The 21,107-nt window shown below is 36.5% G+C and overlaps 1 protein-coding gene across 7 annotated transcripts in view; it reads left to right on the top strand.

Annotated features, from left to right (window-relative positions):
• Positions 1-21,107, top strand: part of DDAH1 (dimethylarginine dimethylaminohydrolase 1) — a 371,445-nt gene that overhangs the window by 338,800 nt on the left and 11,538 nt on the right. For all 7 annotated transcript variants that reach the window (XM_053693888.1, XM_053693885.1, XM_053693887.1 and 4 more), the window contains one exon: positions 1,914-2,033. In XM_053693888.1, the coding sequence (XP_053549863.1) occupies positions 1,914-2,033 (120 nt within the window). The remainder of the gene's footprint in view (positions 1-1,913; positions 2,034-21,107) is intronic.

Genomic DNA, 21,107 nt, shown 5'->3' with positions numbered 1-21,107 from the left:
TTAATGAAACAAAATTAAATCCAATGAAGGGTTCAATGGTTGCCTTGGGGTCTAAGAATCCTCCTCTGTCAGAGTCTCACCCACTTAAGGTGCAATAGTTCTGTTTCTGCTGAGGGTAGCTAAATAACCCTAGAGCAAGCCACCCAGTAATATAAGCACCATGTGTTACACACATTGCGGGGTGATCACACAGCAGGACTACAGACAGGCTTGCATATAGTATATTATAGGAAATGTTACTGCCCATTACCACAGGATCTCACTATCCCTCTAACCAGACTGTGCTCCAGCTCCTCACACCAGCAGCAACAGTGTTTACTGAAGTGTTTCTGCTCTCTGTCCAGGAAGAACTTAGTTCCTCCTGCAAAAATAGTGCAGGAACTCTGTTCCCATGCGTTCCCGCTCGACTTGATCCCTGCAGAAGTCTCAGTTAAAATGTCACAATAAAAAGGTAACATTGCTACTATATAATGCTGAAGGAGCTAAGGTTTGGCATTGGAAAGTTTTTCGCCCTATCTGAATCATGAAAGTTTTATTTCTACTTCTATACTTATTTAACAACAAATATACTGCATAGTAATTATACTCCTCTTTGGCTAGCAAGGAGTTACATTTATATGAGTGTTTAATGTATTATTTTGCGTGCAGGACTGCAACGTTTTATGTCAGAATTTTATGTATTTTTTTGCATGCAGGGTTGCACAGTTTTTGTCAGCATTTAATGTATTGTTTTGCATGCAGGATTACACAGTTTTATGTCAGCGTTTAATGTATTGTTTTGCCTGCAGGAGTACCCAGTTTTATGTCGGCGTTTAATGTATTGTTTTGCCTGCAGGATTACGCAGTTTTATGTCGGCGTTTAATGCATTGTTTTGCGTGCAGGGTTGCACAGTTTTATGTCAGCGTTTAATGTATTTTTTGCATGCAGGGTTGTGCAGTTTTATGTCAGCGTTTAATGTATTGTTTTGCGTTGTTAATTCTTTTATTAATAGAATATCACCATAAATATTATCGCAGCAGTGTACTTCAGTTATGTTATATATATATCCTCGGTTACACTATTATTTATTATATTTCAGCAGTAACCTCCAAACAATGTGGGTATATTAACACAACAATAATTCTAACTAAAATGTAATATTTAATCCTTAGTTCTGATCAGTTACCTTTATCGACACATTGGATATATATATGTAAAAACTAGATTATGAATCAATTATACGCGTTTATGCTGTTACAATTTTCTATACAAAGCAGACCATAAAATATGTATCTCTGGGATTCTAAGCATATCTCCACTTAAGTACAGACTCAGCGTCCTTCTCACCCTAGGTAGCATCCTGATCTAGGTACCATGTTTATCTTGTTTGAAAAGATCTAATCTCATTAAGTGGTGAGGTAAGGGATCTTTTGAAGCTTCTACTTTCTAGTTAGGGAACAAATGTTCTCTTTTAGTTTTAAAACGTCTTGTCTGCATTGAGCTCTGAGATGTGTATTCAGCAATTCGAAAGAATTGTAATCTTACAGTAATATCTGATAAAAATATAGCTTCACATATAAATTAATTCTCTTGTCTTGTCATATATATATATATATATATATATATATATATATATATATATATATATATATATATATATAATTTAATGACACTCACAGATAGCCTGACACCGTGCAGGGTTGCACAGTTTTATGTCAGCTTTTAATGTATTGTTTTGCGTGCAGGATTGCGCAGTTTTATTTCAGCATTTAATGTATTGTTTTGCATGCAGGGTTGCGCAGTTTTATGTCAGCGTTTAATGTATTGTTTTGCGTGCAGGGTTGTGCAGTTTTATGTCAGCTTTTAATGTATTGTTTTGCGTGCAGGGTTGCACAGTTTTATGTCAGTGTTTAATGTATTCTTTTGTGTGCAGGATTACGCAGTTTCTACAGTGCCCGTATCAGACTATTTGCATTTGAAGAGTTTCTGTAGCATGGCCGGACCAAACCTTATCGCCATTGGCTCAAGCGAAGCTGCCCAGAAAGCTCTGAAGGTAAAATATTTTATTATCTCTAAAATTAAATCATTAAAATCCCTTAAAAATGCCAAGGACATAATTTCTTAGGAAAATCCAATTAATGTTTTAATGAATGAGGAAGCAATAGCTTTAAGATTAACAATTCTACTGCTTACATATTCTGCTTACTGTTTAATTTTATATATCTGGCAGGAGCATAATCATTTTAATTAGATGCTTAGATATTTTTGTAGCCTATGCCAGATTTTTGTTTAATTTTTATGTCTTCACTTGGGTGCTGGAACTATCCCATTCATTAGTAGAAAATGAAACTGGGCTTAAAGGGAGATAGGTTAGAAAAACAATTTTGTACATTTTAAAACTATGCAACAGACAAAAAGCATGTTTCTTATATTCCTTTCTAGATCACTAGTAAGGCCTTGTCATAATTATTGTGTACTGTTCTGCAAAACATATGTCTGAAAGATATAAATAAACCTGAAACTGCTCAGAGGAGGGCTAATTAATTGATTCATGCTTTAACCATTTACCCTGTCGTGTGTCCTTATCTCTGTGATAGGGAAGGTCTGACCGACGGATGGCAAAAGCGCTATTACTATATGTCTCACTCCAGGAGGTATTTTTTTTAAAAAGCGTGCTCTCGCTTCTGTCGGTATGAGCCCCACACTATTTAACCCTTTAGCATGAAGTTGTTAAGGGTTAAACAAGTAAATACTTCATGAACTTAAAGGGACAGTCTAGGCCAAAATAAACTTTCATGATTCAGATAGAGCATGTCATTTTAAACAATTTTCCAATTTACTTTTATAACCAATTTTGCTTTGTTCTCTTGGTATTCTTAGTTGAAAGCTTAACCTAGGAGGCTCATATGCTAATTTCATAGACCTTGAAGCCCACCTCTTTTCAGATTGCATTTTAACAGTCACCACTAGAGGGTGTTAGTTCACGTATTTCATATAGATAACACTGTGCTCGTGCACGTGAAGTTATCTGGGAGCAGGCACTGATTGGCTAGACTGCAAGTCTGTCAAAAGAACTGAAAAAAGGGGCAGTTTGCAGAGGCTTAGATACAAGATAATCACAGAGGTTAAAAGTATATTATTATAACTGTGTTGGTTATGCAAAACTGCGGAATGGGTAATAAAGGGATTATCTATCTTTTAAAACAATAAAAATTCTGGTGTAGACTGTCCCTTTAATATGTATAGCTTAGAGGGGAAAAGGGAGAGGGGATATGATAGAAACCTTCAGTCCTATTAAAGGGACACATACAACTGCAAAAAGAAAATGTTATAAAGTTGTTTTATTTAATGACCTTCTGTGAATTCTGAGAGGGTCATCTCACACAGCAAAAAATAATTACTGGAGCATGAGTAAAAACTTAAAGGGACATTAAAGCTAAAATCAAACTTTCATGATTTTAAATTTGCTTCATTCTCTTAGTATCCTTTGATTTCCAAGGATACAAAGAGATCAAAGTAGATTTGGTAATAGTATTAAATTGGAAAGTTGTTTCTAATGACACGCTTTATCTGATTCATGAAAGTGTAATTTCTGTTCTAGTGACCCTTTAAATAACACCTAAAATTAAGGCTTATCAAATCATGGCTACTGTGTATACTATTCTACATACATCAGTCTATGGTATTTCTAATTTCAGACGTTCTGATTTAGAAAATGCCATAACATTCCTTCTTTCAGCAGAGGCCAGGAATGTTATTCTTAAACATATCTTTACATCATATTTTACAATAATTCAAACAAAATGTGAAGTTGATTGATCAAGGATTTCTAATTCTGCAGATATTTTATTAAATTCTAATATTTTTTTTATTGTGAGTATGTAAGAAGGAAAATCAGCAGGAGACCTCAGTGTTTGGGTAACACATTCTTTTCTGTGCAGGGCCTGTCATTCAGAGAATCTGAGCTTTGAGTACAGATAAAAAAACAGAAGCTTTGCCAATATGCAGTTGTAAACTAGTACTTATGGAGCAAGATTTATCATGAGGCGAATTTAAACTGCTGCTTCATAAACTCTCTCGCCAATTTGGAGTTTTTAGATGTAAATCACCCCGGATTCATTCGACCAGGGTGATTGACAAGCCCTGCTCTCATTTAATTGGTTGCGTAGGGTAGGGGGGGCAGTAATGGTAGGGTATTTCATTTCTCTGGGAAGGGGGGGCTGGTATCAAAATGAGTAGCCTGAGTAGCCAAAAAGTCCTTGTACACACACATACATATTTAAACATATAAACACATAAATATACATGTATACTAACATACACACATATACATATTTGTAATTATAAACACATAAATACACGTTTACAAACATACACACACATACATATTTAGCCATATAAACAGATAAACATACACCTATATAGACATTTATACATACACACACATACATATTTACACATATAAACACTTAAATACACATGTATACACTTATATAGCCATGTATACATACACACATACTTTTTTAGCTATATAAACACATAATTACACATGTATATACCTATATAGATATGTATACATACACACACATATAAACACTTAAATACACATAAATATACCCATATAGACATGTATACATACACACATTTTTGCACATATAAACACATAAATACACATGTATGCAAACATATACACACACATATTTAGCCATACAAACACATAAATACACATGTATACAACGATATAGACATGTATACAAGCACACATACATATTTACACATATAAACACGTAAATATAAATGTTTACAAACATACACACACATACATATTTAGCCATATAAACACATAAATACACATGTATACACCGATATAGACATGTATACAAGCACACATACATATTTACACATATAAACACGTAAATATAAATGTATACAAACATATACACAGATACATATTTAGCCATATAAACACATAAATACACATGTATACACTGATATAGATATGTATACATATATATAAACAAACAAATACACATGTATACATACACACATATATATTTAGCCATATAAACACATAAACACACATGTATGCACCTATATAGACATGTATACATACACACATAAACATATTTACACATATAAACACTAAAATACACATGTATACAAGCATACACACACATACATTTAGACATCCATTTAAAGTAATGGGTGCGCTAGAGCGATTTTGACCCTGCTAAATATTCTCTAGTAAATCTATTTTACCATGGACTTTTAATAATAAGTTGCACACCAATTTTAGGGTGACCCAATGATACTGAGTATCGTGTCCAGCGCTAGCATTAGCACACCACTTGTAATCTGGGCATTAATCCCTTTAATCTCAATTTGGTAAATAGTCTCAAAACCTCCAAATTTAGTTATGATTAGAGCTCCCCTGTCTGTTTGCTTTTCAGCCTTGGGAAATTGAAATGTCAACTTATTGTGCTGAATATCCAGATTCATCACTGTCCTTCGCTTTGTTAGTGATAAATTTCCTGAAAGGTCACATCACACATGAATAGAATGGATATCAGGGACCCAAGCGCTTTGCCTGCCAGTGGGAGCTGCAATAAATTATAAAGAATGAAAGCAACTGTATCTTTTAGCAGAGGAAGAAAAATTCAAAACCTATATGTTTATCATCCATGATTTCACGCTAATAAAACGCTGAATGCAGAATGGTTTAGAGAGATAAACAGAAACATCTGGATTCTGTTAAATAAAGGCAGCAAAATGAATCTCTTAAAGAGACAGTTCACTTCAAAATTGTAGGACCCGAAATAAAAAGGATTCTTATTTTGCTGTAGTCGTATTCTGTCACACAGTAGCTGCCAGTCACAATATTGCTACAGTGAGACTATCATCCTCAATTACAGAGCTGTCCTAGATGCCGAGGTGTTGTAACCCATGAAATACTGATGCAACAATCTAAATATAAATGTCAGGTTAGAGTTAGGCATTGGGGTTATGGTTTGGTGTTGAGATTAGTGATTAGAGATTGGTTTAGGGATTAGGGTTTGAGATTGGAATTTGAGTTAGACATTGGGATTAGGGGTTGGGATTGGAAATTGGGTGAGGTATTGGGTTTGCAGTTTCGGATTGGAATTAGTGTGAGGCGTTGAGGTTAGGTATTGGGATTGGAATTAGGGCTAGGTATTGGGGTTAGGGTTTGAGATTGGAATTAGGGCTAGGCACTGGGGTTAGGGTTTGGGATTGGAATTAAAGCAAGGCATTGGGGTTCGTTATTGGGGTAAAACATTGGGGTTATGATTTGGAATTAGAATTAGGGCTAGGTAGTGGGGTTAGGGTTTGGGATTGGAATTAGGGCTAGGCATTGGCGTTAGGTTTTTGGATTGGAATTAGGGTTATGCATTGGGGTTAGGGTTTGGGATTGGAATTAGGGCTAGGTTTTGGGGTTAGGGATTTGGATTGGAATTAGGGCTAGGCATTGGGGTTAGGGTTTGGGATTGGAATTAAGGTAAGGCATTGGGTTTAGGGTTTGGGGTTGGAATTCAGGTGAGACATTGGGGTTAGGATTTGGGATTGGAATTAGGGTGAGACATTGGGGTTAGGGTTTGGAATCAGGGCAAAGCATTGAGACTAGGTTTTGAAATTGGAATTAGGGTGAGATTTGGGGTTTGGGATTGGAATTAGGGCTAGGTATTGGGGTTAGGGTTTGGGATTGAAATTAGGGCTAGGCATTGGGGTTAGGGTTTGGGATTGGAATTAGGGTGAGACATTGGGGTTAGGTTTTGGAATTCAAATTAGGGCAAAGCATTGAGGCTAGGTTTTGAGATTGGAATTAGGGTGAGACATTGGGGTTTGGGATTGGAATTAGGGCAAAGCATTGATGTTAGGGTTTGGGATTAGAATTAGGGCAAAGCATTGACGTTGGGTTTTGGCATTGGAATTAGGGTGAAGCATTGGGGTTAGGGTTTGGGATTGGAATTAGGGCGATACGATGCCGGCAGTTCATAAAGTGCCGTAAGTGGGATAAACTAGCGATGTCCAGAAATGTGCGTAAATACACATTTCTGGAGTCGCCAGTGACTTACGGTAGTTTAGAAACTGCTGGCGCCTAAGAAAAGTAAAAAAAAAAAAAACAAATCTCCCATAAAAGTCTAACACGCCTCCCAAAAATAAAACAGACATGTAAAACCCCTATATCCGCCATCAAACCCACATCGGAACTAATAAAAGTATTAACCCCTAAACCGACAACCCCCCACAACGCAATATGCCTATTTAAACTATTAACTCCTATATCCGCCATCAAACCCACACCGCAAGTACTAACTAAAGTATTAACCCCTAAATCCGCCAACCCCAACATCGCAAACTACCTAATAAAACTATTAACCCCTAATCCCCCATTAACCCACAACCCAAACTACCTATTAAAGTATTAACCCCTAAACCGCCAAAGCCCACAACGCAAATAAATAATTAAATTACTAAGACCCCTAAACTAACACCCCCTAAATGAACCCAAATTACCTAAATTACAAAATACTAAAGATACTAACTAGTAGAATAAAAAAACAACAACACCTACTTTAAAAATAAAAAAGTATAAATTAAAGGGACAGTCTAGTCAAAATTAAAATTCTGGTGTAGACTGTCTCTTTAAGCTACAATTACATAAAATAAAAAACAAAATTATCAAATTTTAAAAAATTATACCTAATCCCTATGAAAATAAAAAAGCCCCCCAAAATAAAAACACCCCCTAATCTAATGCTAAACTACCAGTTGCCCTAAAAAGGTTTTTTTGCAGGGCATTGACCCAAAATAAAGAGCTCTTTTACATTAAAAATACACAGTCCCCCCCTAAAAGTAAAATACCCCCACCCACCAAACCGCCCAAAATAAAAGAACCTAACACTAAAAAACCTAAACTACCCATTGCCCTGAAAAGGGCATTTGTTTGGGCATTTAGCTCTTTTACAAAGTGCCCACCCTAATCTAAATAAATAAAATAATAAATAAATAAATAAATAAAACAACCTAAGTCTAACCCCCAAGTTGATACTCACCATTCCTGAAGTCCGGCGGAGCAGGTTCTTTCCAATCCGGTTAAGTATTCTTTCAAGCGGCGGCCTCTTCTTTCTTCTTCCAGGAACAATACGGCGCGGAGGGCGGAACTGGATAGTGAATTCAAGTGACGCAATTAAAAATGAGTCCCTTGAATTCCTATTGGCTGATTTGATTCTTCAAATTCAAATCAGCCAATAGGATGAGAGCTACTCAAATCCTATTGGCTGTTCAAATCAGCCAATAGGATGAGAGCTACTGAAATTCTATTGGCTGATTTGAATAGCCAATAGAATTTCAGTAGCTCTCATCCTATTGGCTGATTTGAACAGCCAATAGGATTTGAGTAGCTCTCATTCAGTTGGCTGATTTGAATTTGAAGAATCAAATCAGCCAATAGGAATTCAAGGGACGCCATTTTTAATTGCCTCCCTTGAATTCACTATCCAGTGTACGGCGGTGATCGTATAAAGAGGATCCTCCACTCTCCATGGCTCCGCGGTCACCGGTCTTCAGTTCCAGGGTCGCCGATCTTCAGTTTTGCGGTCATCGGTCTTCAGCTCTGCCCTCTGCTCCGCACCGGATTGTTCCTGGAAGAAGAAAGAAGAGGTCGCCTATTGGAAGAAGACTTCCGTATGGGACAGGACCTTCTCCGCCGGACTTCAGGAATGGTGAGTATCAACCTGGGGGTTAGACTTAGGTTTTTTTTACATTTGGGGGGGGGGGGTTATTTATTTAGATTAGGGTGGGCACTTTGTAAAAGAGCAAATGCCCTTTTCAGAGCAATGGGTAGTTTAGGTTTTTTAGTGTTGGGTTCTTTTATTTGGGGGGGTTTGGTGGGTGGGGGATGCCCTGCAAAAAGCCCTTTTAAGGGCTACTGGTAGTTTAGCATTAGATTAGGGGGTGTTTTTATTTTGGGGGGGGGGGGCTTTTTTATTTTCATAGGGATTAGATATAATTTTTTAACATTTGATTTTTTTTTCTGTAATCTTAGATTTTTTTATTTTATGCAATTGTAGCTTAAAGGGACAGTCTACACCAGGATTTTAATTTTGACTAGACTGTTCCTTTAAGTTATACTTAGTGTTTTTTTTATTTTTAAAGTAGTGTTAGGTTTTTTTATTTTAATAGTAACTTTAGTATTTTGTAATTTGGGTTAATTTATGGGGTGTTAAGTTAGGGGGCTTAGTAATTTAATTATTTGCGTTGTGGGCTTTGGCGGTTTAGGGGGTTAATACTTTGATAGGTTTATTGCGTTGTGGGCTTTGGCGGTTTAGGGGTTAATACTTGAATAGGTAGTCTGCGTTGTGGGTTAATGGCGGATTAGGGGTTAATAGTTTTATTAGGTAGTTTGCGATGTTGGGGTTGGTGGATATAGGGGTTAATACTTAATTTATAGTTGTGGTGTGGGTTTGATGGCGGATATAGGGGTTAATATATTTTATTAGTTATTTCGGTGGGGTTGGCGGTTGACAGGTAGCTAGATATTGCACATGCGCAGTTTCGGGAGTTATGGTGCTTCCATACTCAGCGAAAGGCCTGCTGCGGCTGCCTTAGTATGGAGAGGTGAAAATGGAGTAAGATTTCCATTTTCGCCACATAAGTCCTTTCGCTGAATATTGGATACCGATTTGCAACGCGGTCCCATGTTAGCTTACGGGAGTAACGACGGGTGAAATATACGCACGTAACTTGTATGCTACGCGTATATGTAATACCAAAATCACGTAAAAACCGGCAGCCGGCGACGCCGCATATGTAATGGGGCCAATTTAATTTATACACATGTTTAAATATAAGTCCTACATTTATTCTTGTTGTCAGTCACCCTGGTGTTACATTGCATTACAATACAAATGCACAAGAGCTCTTTTGAGGAACTACAGTGCCACTCTGGAAATAATTCTGACATATCGAATGCTTCCAGCGCTTAATCTTTGTCATGGAGAATTTGGCTTCTCAGCACTGTCTCAGAGGCGTTTGTGGTATTTCAGTTATACTTTGAGGAGCTGGAGTGATTATAGTTAAATCTCTGACCTTTAAATGATCCCAAATGATTCAAAGAGATTTTATGACTACAAATATCTGCTTTATCTTATTTGCCTGCGGTGCTAAGATTGAAATAATAAGCTGCATAGCCATTTATTGTGTATTATAACAGACTGTAGTTATGCATAAAGCAATGCTATGGAATTACTGATGAAGCGTACAATCTTGTCACCTTTAAATTACTGTGGTCACTGTGCCATGTACTATAATTGCACAAAACAGTCAAAGGATTAAGTATGAGAAAATAAAATGCTTCCTCTAACAAGCACAAAAATGTAGTGCAACAGTTTATACTTCATGGCTCAGCTAAATTTCAGTAACGGATGGATTTAACCATTGAAATTAAGCAGCGGTAAACAGAAAACGCCTGTCGTAAGAGACCTTTTACTTCATTGATTACAGTTTTTCCAGTCCAGAAAATTGTGGAACCAATTGCAGTTGAAGGGATATAAAAACCCAATTGTTTTTCTTTCATGATTCAGATAGAGCATGTCATTTTGTACAAGTAATTTACTTCTATGACCAAATTGTCTTTGTTCTTTTGGTATCTTTTGTTGAAAGGCAGGGACGTATGCAGAGGGCAGCACTATTCCCCTGCTATATAGTGCTCCAGGTGCTACCTAGGTATCTCTTCAACACAGAATATCATTGGAATGAAGCAAATTTGGTAATAGAAGTAATTTGGAAACATTTTTTAAAATGGTATTTTCTGTCTGAATCACAAAAGAAATGTTTTGAGTCGCATATTTTATTTAATTTTGATGTATGGAATTACAGGAAAAGCATAGACAGTGCAAGATATCCAGACTAAAACAAATGGGTACCAATTCTTTTCTATTATGCATTTGAAAGATAACTTTTTTAATATGTTTCAAATTCTGTTATATATTATATTTTATATATATTGTATTTTTGTTTTTCTATTTACTGACTTATGTATTAGTAAACAAATTTATTTGTTCTGTACATTTTTTTCTCATGAAAATAAATCTTCATATGACTGTAAACTGGACTATTTATGTGTTAGTTTTGCTAATTGAGCAATTTATTTATATAAAGCCGCAGAAAGAAAATGCTCTAATGCGTATTTGTTGTGATATATTTAAAGGGACAGGAAACCCCAAATTTTCCTTTCATAATTCGGATAGAGCATACAATTTTAAAGAACTTTCAAATCTACTTTGCTAAAGGAACAGCACTGCACTACTTGTAGTTAGCTGAACACATTTAGTTAGCCAATCACGAGACTGTGTGCAGGCACCAATCAACAACTAGTGTAGGATATGTGTGTATTTTTTTTCAACAATGGAAACCAATAGAACAAAGCACATTTGAAAATAGAAGTACATTTTTTAAGTGTCTTAAAATGACATGCTCTATCTGATTCTTGCAAGTTTTATTTTCTTTCAAATCCCTTTAAAGGGACATGAAACCCAAAATTTTTCTTTCATGATTCAGATAGATAATACAATTTTAAACAACATTCCAATTTACTTCTATTATTTAATTTGCTTCATTCTTCAGATATCCTTGGTTAAAGAAATAGCAATGCACATTGGTGAGCCAATCACATGAGGTATCTATGTGCAGCCACCAATCAGCAGCTACTGAGCCTATTTAGATTTGCCTTTCAACCCAGGATATCAAGAGAATGAAGCAAATTAGATAATAAAAGTAAATTGGAAAGTTGTTTAAAATTGCATGCTCTTTCTAAATCCTAAAAGAAACACATTGAATTTCATTTCAGTTTAAGCCCAATGTGGTCTTGTTTTATTTTCTGGAATAATTATAATATGTAAGGTTACTGTACTTCTGGTTAGCTGTTTTATGCATTATCAGAGACACGTTAGACTTTCTCTGATTGTACAGGTAATAAAAAAGGGTAGCTTTCTACATATATAAAATAAGTCTGCTCTGGGTAAGTATAACACTATCCAGCATATAAAATACCTCTGTTATAGAAAGTGCTGCAGCTAGACTGCGTCATAAAAAGGTTAATGTGTTAATTAGACCTGATAATTTACAACAGACTAGATTATACACATCCTTGCTATCACACCACTAATAGTGCTAGCTGCTAAATCAAATGAATAAGCCTTTTTTCCTGTCCTGTCTAGCTGTAGAGATATTAAATGTATTCCTCAGATGCAAAACATAATACCTTGACGCAAAACAGATACATATGAGGCACATAAAATGTAATGGCCAAGTAAAAAAAAATATATCTATATTATGTTCTTTCTTTGAATGTAAGGCTACACAGTTACACCCCCTCCTGGGGTAATGAATGTTATACTTACAGTGGAAAATATGTTAGCCATGCAGTTTAAAGTGCTGGATGTTCTGTGAACCCCCTGCAGTCATTTTTTCCACTGAAAAAGATCTCTAGTGAGTGATTTTTTTTTATCATTGTTTTTATTATGCTCAATATTTCTTGGGCTTTTTTTATTCTCAGCTGACTAACTTAAAACTTGATCATTTTATTTGTGCCCACTAAGGGTTCCCCCTTGGATGTTTTGTGGGGTTAATGCATCTTTTTTTGTTAAGATAGTAGAAGAGATGATGATATTTTGGTTTCCTCCAGCTGTGATGAAGCTGAAGGCAGCTGCTGTACGTTTAAACCCTCTGGTAGGGACAGACTGATGAGTCTGGGGCGGCTTTCACTTCCTTCATAAATAGTTTCCATTTGTTAATCTCGACAGCACAACAGCTCATGTCAGTATGGAATCCTGGGTGGTCCAGTAAATTTGTGCGTTGCTTATCTGTTTAGAAAACTTAAATATTTCTCAATCATACTGATGCTCTTACATTAATCTACAGAAGCAGTAGGAGGTTTCTGGGGTGCTGGGGATTCCTATAATGTTTTCTTACCATCAATCATTTTTACAGGTGTTAGCAGCTATCGTTTTGCAACACAGTCCTATACTTAAATGCCCTAGCAGAACAAGAAATAGTTAAATGGATTACTGAACCCAATTTTTTTCTTTCATGATTCAGATAGAGCAGCAATTTTAAACAACTTTCTAATTTACTCCTATTATCATTTTTTTCTTAATTCTCTTTGTATCTTTATTTGAAAAAGCAGGAATGTAGGCTTACGAGCCAGCCCATTGTTGGTTCAACACCCTGGGTAGAACTACATTTAGCCACCAATCAGCAAGCGTTACCCAGGTGCTAAACCAAAGATGGGCCGGCTTGTAAGATTACATTCCTGCTTTTTCAAATAAAGATACCAAGAGAACGAAGACAAATTGCTTAAAATTGTCTGCTCTATCTGAATCATGAAAGAAAAAATGTGGTTTCAGTATCCCTTTAAAAGGGCATAAAACACAAAATGATTTAATGATTGACTATACAATGTTAAAAAAAAATCCCTATTGAGATCTATTATCAAAATTACCTTTTTCTTTAGGAATATTTTTTTTTTAGGTAGGTAGGCTTAGGAGTGTGCATATGCTTCAAGCACTTTTCCATAAATGGTTTTAACAATGTTATACATTGTGCAGGCACTGCTGATAGATAGTGCTGAAAAGCACTCTTGCAAAAATTTCCAGTCAAATAAGTGTCCAGTGACGTGCAAGCTGCCTACTTAGGTATTCTCTTCTAAAAAGTATACTAGGAGACTGAACTAAATTAAAGTATGCTCTATCTGAATCATGAAAGAAAAGATTTGGGTGTATGTCTCTTTAAAGGGACTTATTATGCACCATAAATTCTAATTTATTCATGATGCAACTGTGATAAAGAAAATTAAGTATACCTGGGTATTCTTTATTTAAAATAAAGATCAGCTCACCAGAGTAATTTCCCTGTGAGCAGTTACCATTCAGCTTTTCTTATTACTGCATGGTGAAAAAAGACAAAAAAATAGATAATTAGGATCATCAGTGCTGCGTTCATACTTTATTGTGATCTTGGGGATTTCACCCAAATCTCATGAGATTTCATCATGATCTTTCAAGATTTTATTATGATTTTGTGTGAAGGGGCGGATTTCTGTAGGTCATAGACTGATTACATGTTATGTTCCATCTTTTACGTAAAGATTACTTGTTGGCTATAATGTCCCTTTAAAAGTAATACCTAAAACATCCTCTTGAAATGCACAATATAAATATAGATCATTTTTCAGAAATCATCAGGTTTATTTTTTTGTTTCACAATCAGACTGTCCTGACGTGGCATATTGTATATTGTGTGAATATGCAAATGATGTATTTGTGCAACTTATCATTTCAAGTATATGAATATTATTGGGAGATTATGCAAAGATTGTCTTTGATTTGAAGCCTATGAATATTCATGATGCTAATGAAACCGCTGGTGTTGAAAATCAGCCTCGCACACAGCTCATAAAGCAGAGGATATACATGTCTATAACTGAATAAGAATTATATCCGCCTACAAATGATTTTATTGATTGGGATGAGTCATTTTATAAGGGAACATAGGATCATAATGTTCTCTTTTTATATTCCTGGCTTTGGCAGTGAGGAGAGGCTGTGGCACAGATTTACATCATTTGTGCAGCTAAAGATAATGTCTAATTACGGCCACAGCTGCACCGCTGTATTAGCCTGCGCATGCCAGTGATTTCTTAGAAATGCTGAATTAGCAAAGACCTTAGCTTGCACTGGATATGATATTTTTAAGGCTGAATTATTTTATAGAGTATTATACGCCCCATTAATATCAACTGATGAGATACATTTGCACATAAAAATTGTACATTGTACATATTGTATTTAGCCACGGACCATCCTTGCATATTTGCTTTTTTGTTCTTTTACTGCTGAAGCTTCGTACACTGCTCACTACGTACTTGTAGCTCCTATAGAACTCTAAAAAGGGACAGTCTACTCCAAAATTTGTATTGTTTAACAATATAGATAATCCCTTTATTACCCATTCCCCCAGTTAAGCATAACCAACATGGTTATATTATTATACTTTTTACCTCTGTAATTAACTTGTATCTAAGCATCTTCTAAAAAGCCCCCTGATCACATGACTTTTTATTTATTATCTATTGACTTGCATTTTATCCAATTAGTGCAGTGTCTGCCACAAACCTCAGGTGTTAGCACAGTGTTATCTGTATGGCTCACATGAACTAGCAGTCTCCTGTTGTGAAAAGCTAATAAAAACCGTGTGATAAGAGTCTGTCGTTAGTGGCTTATAAACAGGCAGAAATTTAGAGGTTTAAATGTTATAAAGTATATTATAATATAACAATGTTGGTTGTGCAAAGCTGGGAATGGGTAGTGAATGGCAATTTTGATGTAGACTGTCCCTTCAGTTCTGAAAATTGCATTTTTTTCCCCCCTTTACCTTATAAAGGCTGGAGTGGATTCTGCAATATCCAAGACACTGTTCTTGCAAAATGCTACACAGTGATTGCTTGATTTGCTAGAGCTTATTTATAGATGCCACTAATTTGCCACAGCAAAGGCACTAAGATAAAGAATAAATCTTGTTTTTCACATACCAGCTGTGTACAAGCACGCACTTCCAAAAAATATATATTTCAAGGAACACGGTAGCTAAAATTATTCTTTGTTCTATGTAAAAGAGTATCACAATGTATTACTGAGCTTTGCTTTTTGATGAAGGGATCTTCGTGTGCTAAATAAACTACATTTTGGTTATGAGTTGTCCCGGTGAGCCAGTGAGCCAAAGAGCAATTAAATATCAGTTGTATATAACTATGTGCTAGGGCTGTGCATTCGTTTCATTACAAACGCACATTTATAACAAAAACACTGATATTCTTTTTCATAATCATAAATGAAAAGAACATACAAATGAATTCCCCAGCAAATTTTAAAGAAAATTAAAAAATACTGATAAAATTATTTTTAGTTCAATGTCCTGGGAGACGAGTGCACAAAGCCTGGGTTAGTGTGATTGTGATAGCACTCAGCAGAAACTAAACAAACGTATCTGTCCTATCATCTGCAAGAATAAGATCTAGGAAATATTTAAATAGGCAACTTTAGAGCCACTAAGTGCATGAACATTGCAAATTAGGAGTCGTCGTATCTCTGTTGTCCCAAAAGTCCAGTGAAATCTTTTGGTTTCTTGGTCTGAATATAATTTTTACATTATGCTGTTAGATATCTGAGATTCATTATAATGATTATTATTTGCAGTGATGCTTGTTAATTCTGAATATGATATAAAACAGGATCGCTGCCTCTGTGTAAATTTACATACAAGGGATACAATAGTCTCTTATAAAGGGCTTATTAGAGAGCATATTACAAGCTTAAAGTAAAAAGTTTTGCTCCAGCACAAACAAAATGTGCGATCATTGGGTTAACGCGAATGAAGACCTAGGGACCGATTTATCAAGTATCTGTCCGACATGATCCGCTCAGCGGATCATGTCCGACAGACATCACCGAATGCCGACAGCATACGCTGTCGGCATTTAATATTGCACAAACAGTTCTGGTGAACTGATTGTGCAATGCCGCCCCTTGCAGATTTGCGGCCAATCGGCCGCTAGCAGGGGGTGTCGATAATCATGATCGTATACGATTGGGCGGATTGATGTCCGCAGCCTCAGAGGAGGCATACAAGTTAAAGGCATCTATTTATCAAGCTGTCAACTTACCTGCATTCGACGGCACCAATACGCTCGCCTAAGATCCCCTAACATCGCTGCCACGGACCTGAATATGCTCTCCAAAATGATCAAAGAAGCTGTCAAAAAGCAGCACACCAAGTACGGTGCGATGAGCAGTGGACTGTTGTTAACTAACAGTCATCGATCTCGCTGCTCTTCGGCTTTTTCCCAGCTTTATTGGTACCCTGTCACTAAACAACCACACTATACTATACTGTTTTACCCCCTAAACCGCTGCTCCCGGAGCCCGCTGCAACTAAATAAAGTGTTTAACCCCTAAACCGCCGCTCCCGGAGCCCGCCGCAACTAAATAAAGTGTTTAACCCCTAGACCGCCACTCCCGGAGCCCACCGCCACCTACATTATATTTATTAACCCCTAATCTGCCCCCCCTACACGGCCGCCACCTACATTATATTTATTAACCCCACCGCTAGTCACCTCCGTGACTGCAAAAGACCTCATCACAGTCACTACAAGTGACCGCCAAGTCCACACTGCGAGGATCGCATTATAGTCACTGCACGTGACCGCAAAGTCTAACATCTAAGTCACTGAACGTGACCGCAAAGACCACACTAAAAGAGAAATCGGGTGTGCCAAGAGACCAGCGTAAGTTGCAATCTCCCCCAAGACTCCTTAATTACACACGGAATAGGGGAATACACCTTCTGATACACATACAGATTAAAGTTACAAAAATTGCAACATAATAAGCGCTTGACAGAATATCAAGGATCACTGGTTACATTACAACTATATTGAAACAGCTACGATCACAAGTGTAAAATAGGAAAAGTCACATGACATATTTTTAAATACCAGTCTCTCACTAACGGACCGGTAACACACACCCGCCACAATAGCGGGTAGGTTATCTCATTTGGATCTTTAAGTTTTTTTAATCCAATTTCTGGACATTATCATTTGTTACACTATATAACAGGTACCTGATTATCAACAGCGGAAATATATACTACAGTTATTCAATTGTTTTCTCTGATGCAATCGATGTTATAAGGGAGACGTCCCTTTTTATTTTGTGTATGCTTTTAGCAAGTTATTAAATTTCTGTTTAATTACACAAATGTTTTATTAGTTTTTATATATAGATAAGAAGCTCATATTAGACAAGAAGCTTATATATATCAGTTCATATATACCAGTTTATCTATATCTTTTTATTAACTCTTCTAACCTGAATGTTGATAAATGATTTAGGATTATCTACAATAAATATATAATAACAATATTGCAGCACATACATTAAACATTTATCTAATTACAAATAAAATATATTCAAATTATAGAATTTAACTAAATACTCTACCCGTGCTAATCTAGCGCTGGACTACATTCATTACATTTCAACCACTGTTTTCTTAGAGGGGAATACATTAGTCTAGCAGGGTCAATTCTCCAGCGCCTCATCTTTCTCACTACCAGTTTATATTTATTAACCCCTAATCTGCCCCCCTAGACTGCCGCCACCTACATTATATTTATTAACCCCTAATCTGCCCCCCCTACACCGCCGCCACCTACATTATATTTATTAACCCCTAATCTGCCCCCCTACACTGCCGCCACCTACATTATATTTATTAACCCCTAATCTGCCCCCCCCACACTGCCACCACTATATTAAATTTATTAACCCCTAAACCTAAGTCTAACCCTAACACCCCCTAACTTAAATATAATTTAAATAAATCTAAATAAATATTCCTAGCATTAAATAAATTATGCCTATTTAAAACTAAATACTTACCTATAAAATAAACCCTAAGATAGCTATAATATAACTAATAGTTACATTGTAGCTATCTTAGGGTTTATTTTTATTTTACAGGCAACTTTGTATTTATTTTAACTAGGTAGAATAGTTATTAAATAGTTATTAACTATTTAATAACTTCCTAGTTAAAATAAATACAAATATACCTGTAAAATAAAACCTAACCTAAGTTACAATTACACCTAACACTACACTATAATTAAATTAATTCCCTAAATGAACTACAATTAAATAAAATTAAATAAAATTATCTAAAGTACAAAAAAACAGACACTAAATTACAGAAAATAATAAAATAATTACAAGATTTTTAAACTAATTACACCTAATCTAATCCCCCTAACAAAATAAAAAAGCCCCCCCCCCCCAAAATAAAAAAAGCCCTACCCTACACTAAATTACAAAATAGCCCTTAACATGGCCTTTTGCGGGGCATTGCCCCAAAGTAATCAGCTCTTTTACCTGTAAAAAACAATTAAAACCACCCACACAACCAACCCTACTCTAAAACCCACCCAATCCCCCCTTAATAAAACCTAACACTAACCCCTTGAAGATCACCCTACCTTGAGAAGTCTTCAACGAAGCCAGGCGAAGTGGTCCTCCAGAAAGGCAGAAGTCTTCATCCAAGCCGGGCAGAAGTCTTCATCCAAGCCGGGCAGAAGAGGTCCTCCAGATGGGCAGAAGTCTTCATCCAGACGGCATCTTCTATCTTCATCCATCCGGCGCAGAGCGGCTCCATCTTCAAGACATACCACACGGAGCATCCTCTTCATCCGGAGTCATCTTCAACAATGACGGGTCCTTTAAGTGACGTCATCCAAGATGGCGTCCCTTCAATTTCGATTGGCTGATAGAATTCTATCAGCCAATCGGAATTATGGTAGGAAAAATCCTATTGGCTGATGCAATCAGCCAATAGGATTGAAGTTCAATCCTATTGGCTGATCCAATTAGCCAATAGGATTGAGCTTGCATTCTATTGGCTGTTCCAATCAGCCAATAGAATGCAAGCTTAGTCCTATTGGCTGATTACATCAGCCAAAAGGATTTTTCCTACCTTAATTCCGATTGGCTGATAGAATTCTATTAGCCAATCGGAATTGAAGGGACGCCCTCTTGGATGATGTCACTTAAAGGACCCGTCATTGTTGAAGAAGACTCCGGATGAAGAGGATGCTCCGCGTCGGATGTCTTGAAGATGGAGCTGCTCCGCGCCGGATGGATGAAGATAGAAGATGCCCATCTGGAGGATCTCTTCTGCCCGGCTTGAATGAAGACTTCTGCCCATCTGGAGGACCACTTCGCCCGGCTTCGTTGAGGACTTCGGCCCGGTTGGGTGAAGACTTCTCAAGGTAGGGTGATCTTCAAGGGGTTAGTGTTAGGTTTTATTAATAGGGGATTGGGTGGGTTTTAGAGTAAACAGTTACAGGTAAAAGAGCTGATTACTTTGGGGCAATGCCGTGCAAAAGGCACTTTTAAGGGCTATTTGTAATTTAGTGTAGGGTAGGGCTTTTTTTTATTTTGGGGGGGCATTTTTATTTTGTTAGGGGCATTAGATTAGGTGTAATTAGATTAAAAATCTTGTAATTATTTTCTGTAATTTAGTGGTTTTTTTGTACTTTAGATAATTTTATTTAATTTTATTTAATTGTAGTTAATTTAGGGAATTCATTTAATTATAGTGGAGTGTTAGGTGTAATTGTAACTTAGATTAGGTTTTATTTTTACAGGTATATTTGTATTTATTTTAACTAGGAAGTTATTAAATAGTTAATAACTATTTAATAACTATTCTACCTAGTTAAAATAAATACTATGTTGCCTGTAAAATAAAAATAAACCCTAAGATAGTTACAATGTAACTATTAGTTATATTGTAGCTATATTAGGGTTTATTTAATAGGTAAGTATTTCGTTTTAAATAGGAATAATTTATTTAATGCTAGGAATATTTATTTAAATTATATTTAAGTTAGGGGTGTTAGGGTTAGGGTTAGACTTAGGTTTAGGGGTTAATAAATATAATGTAGGTGGCGGTGGGCTCCGGGAGCGGCGGTTTAGGGGTTAAACACTTTGTTTAGTTGCGGTGGGTTCCGGGAGCGGTGGTTTAGGGGTTAATAAGTATAATGTAGGTGGCAGCTGTGTAGGGGGGCAGATTAGGGGTGTTTACTCAGGGTACATGTTAGTGTGTTAGGTGTAAACATTCCCATAGGAATCAATGGGATATCGGGCAGCAGCGAACATAAGCTTTCGCTGCTTTCAGACTCCCATTGATTCTTATGGCATCCGCTGCCTCTAGGGCGGCGAATTGAAAACCAGGTACGCTGGGCCAGAATTGTGCCAAGAGTACCTGGTTGACATTTGATAACTAGCAAAAGTAGTCAGATTGTGCCAAACTTGCGTTCTGAACATCTGTAGTGACGTAAGCATCAATCTGTGTCGGACTGAGTCCGGCGGATCGTATGTTATGTCACAAAATTCTACTTTTGCCGGTCTGTAGGGTTTGATAAATAAGGGGAATCAAGCTTGCCACAAATACGCTGCAGAATTCCAGCATATTTGCGGTTGACGGCTTG

The sequence above is a fragment of the Bombina bombina genome, chromosome 10, assembly GCF_027579735.1.
Source record: "Bombina bombina isolate aBomBom1 chromosome 10, aBomBom1.pri, whole genome shotgun sequence".
NCBI classification, from domain to species: domain Eukaryota; kingdom Metazoa; phylum Chordata; class Amphibia; order Anura; family Bombinatoridae; genus Bombina; species Bombina bombina.
Note: the sequence above shows the minus strand (reverse complement) of the source record. Positions and strands in the feature narration are given on the sequence as shown.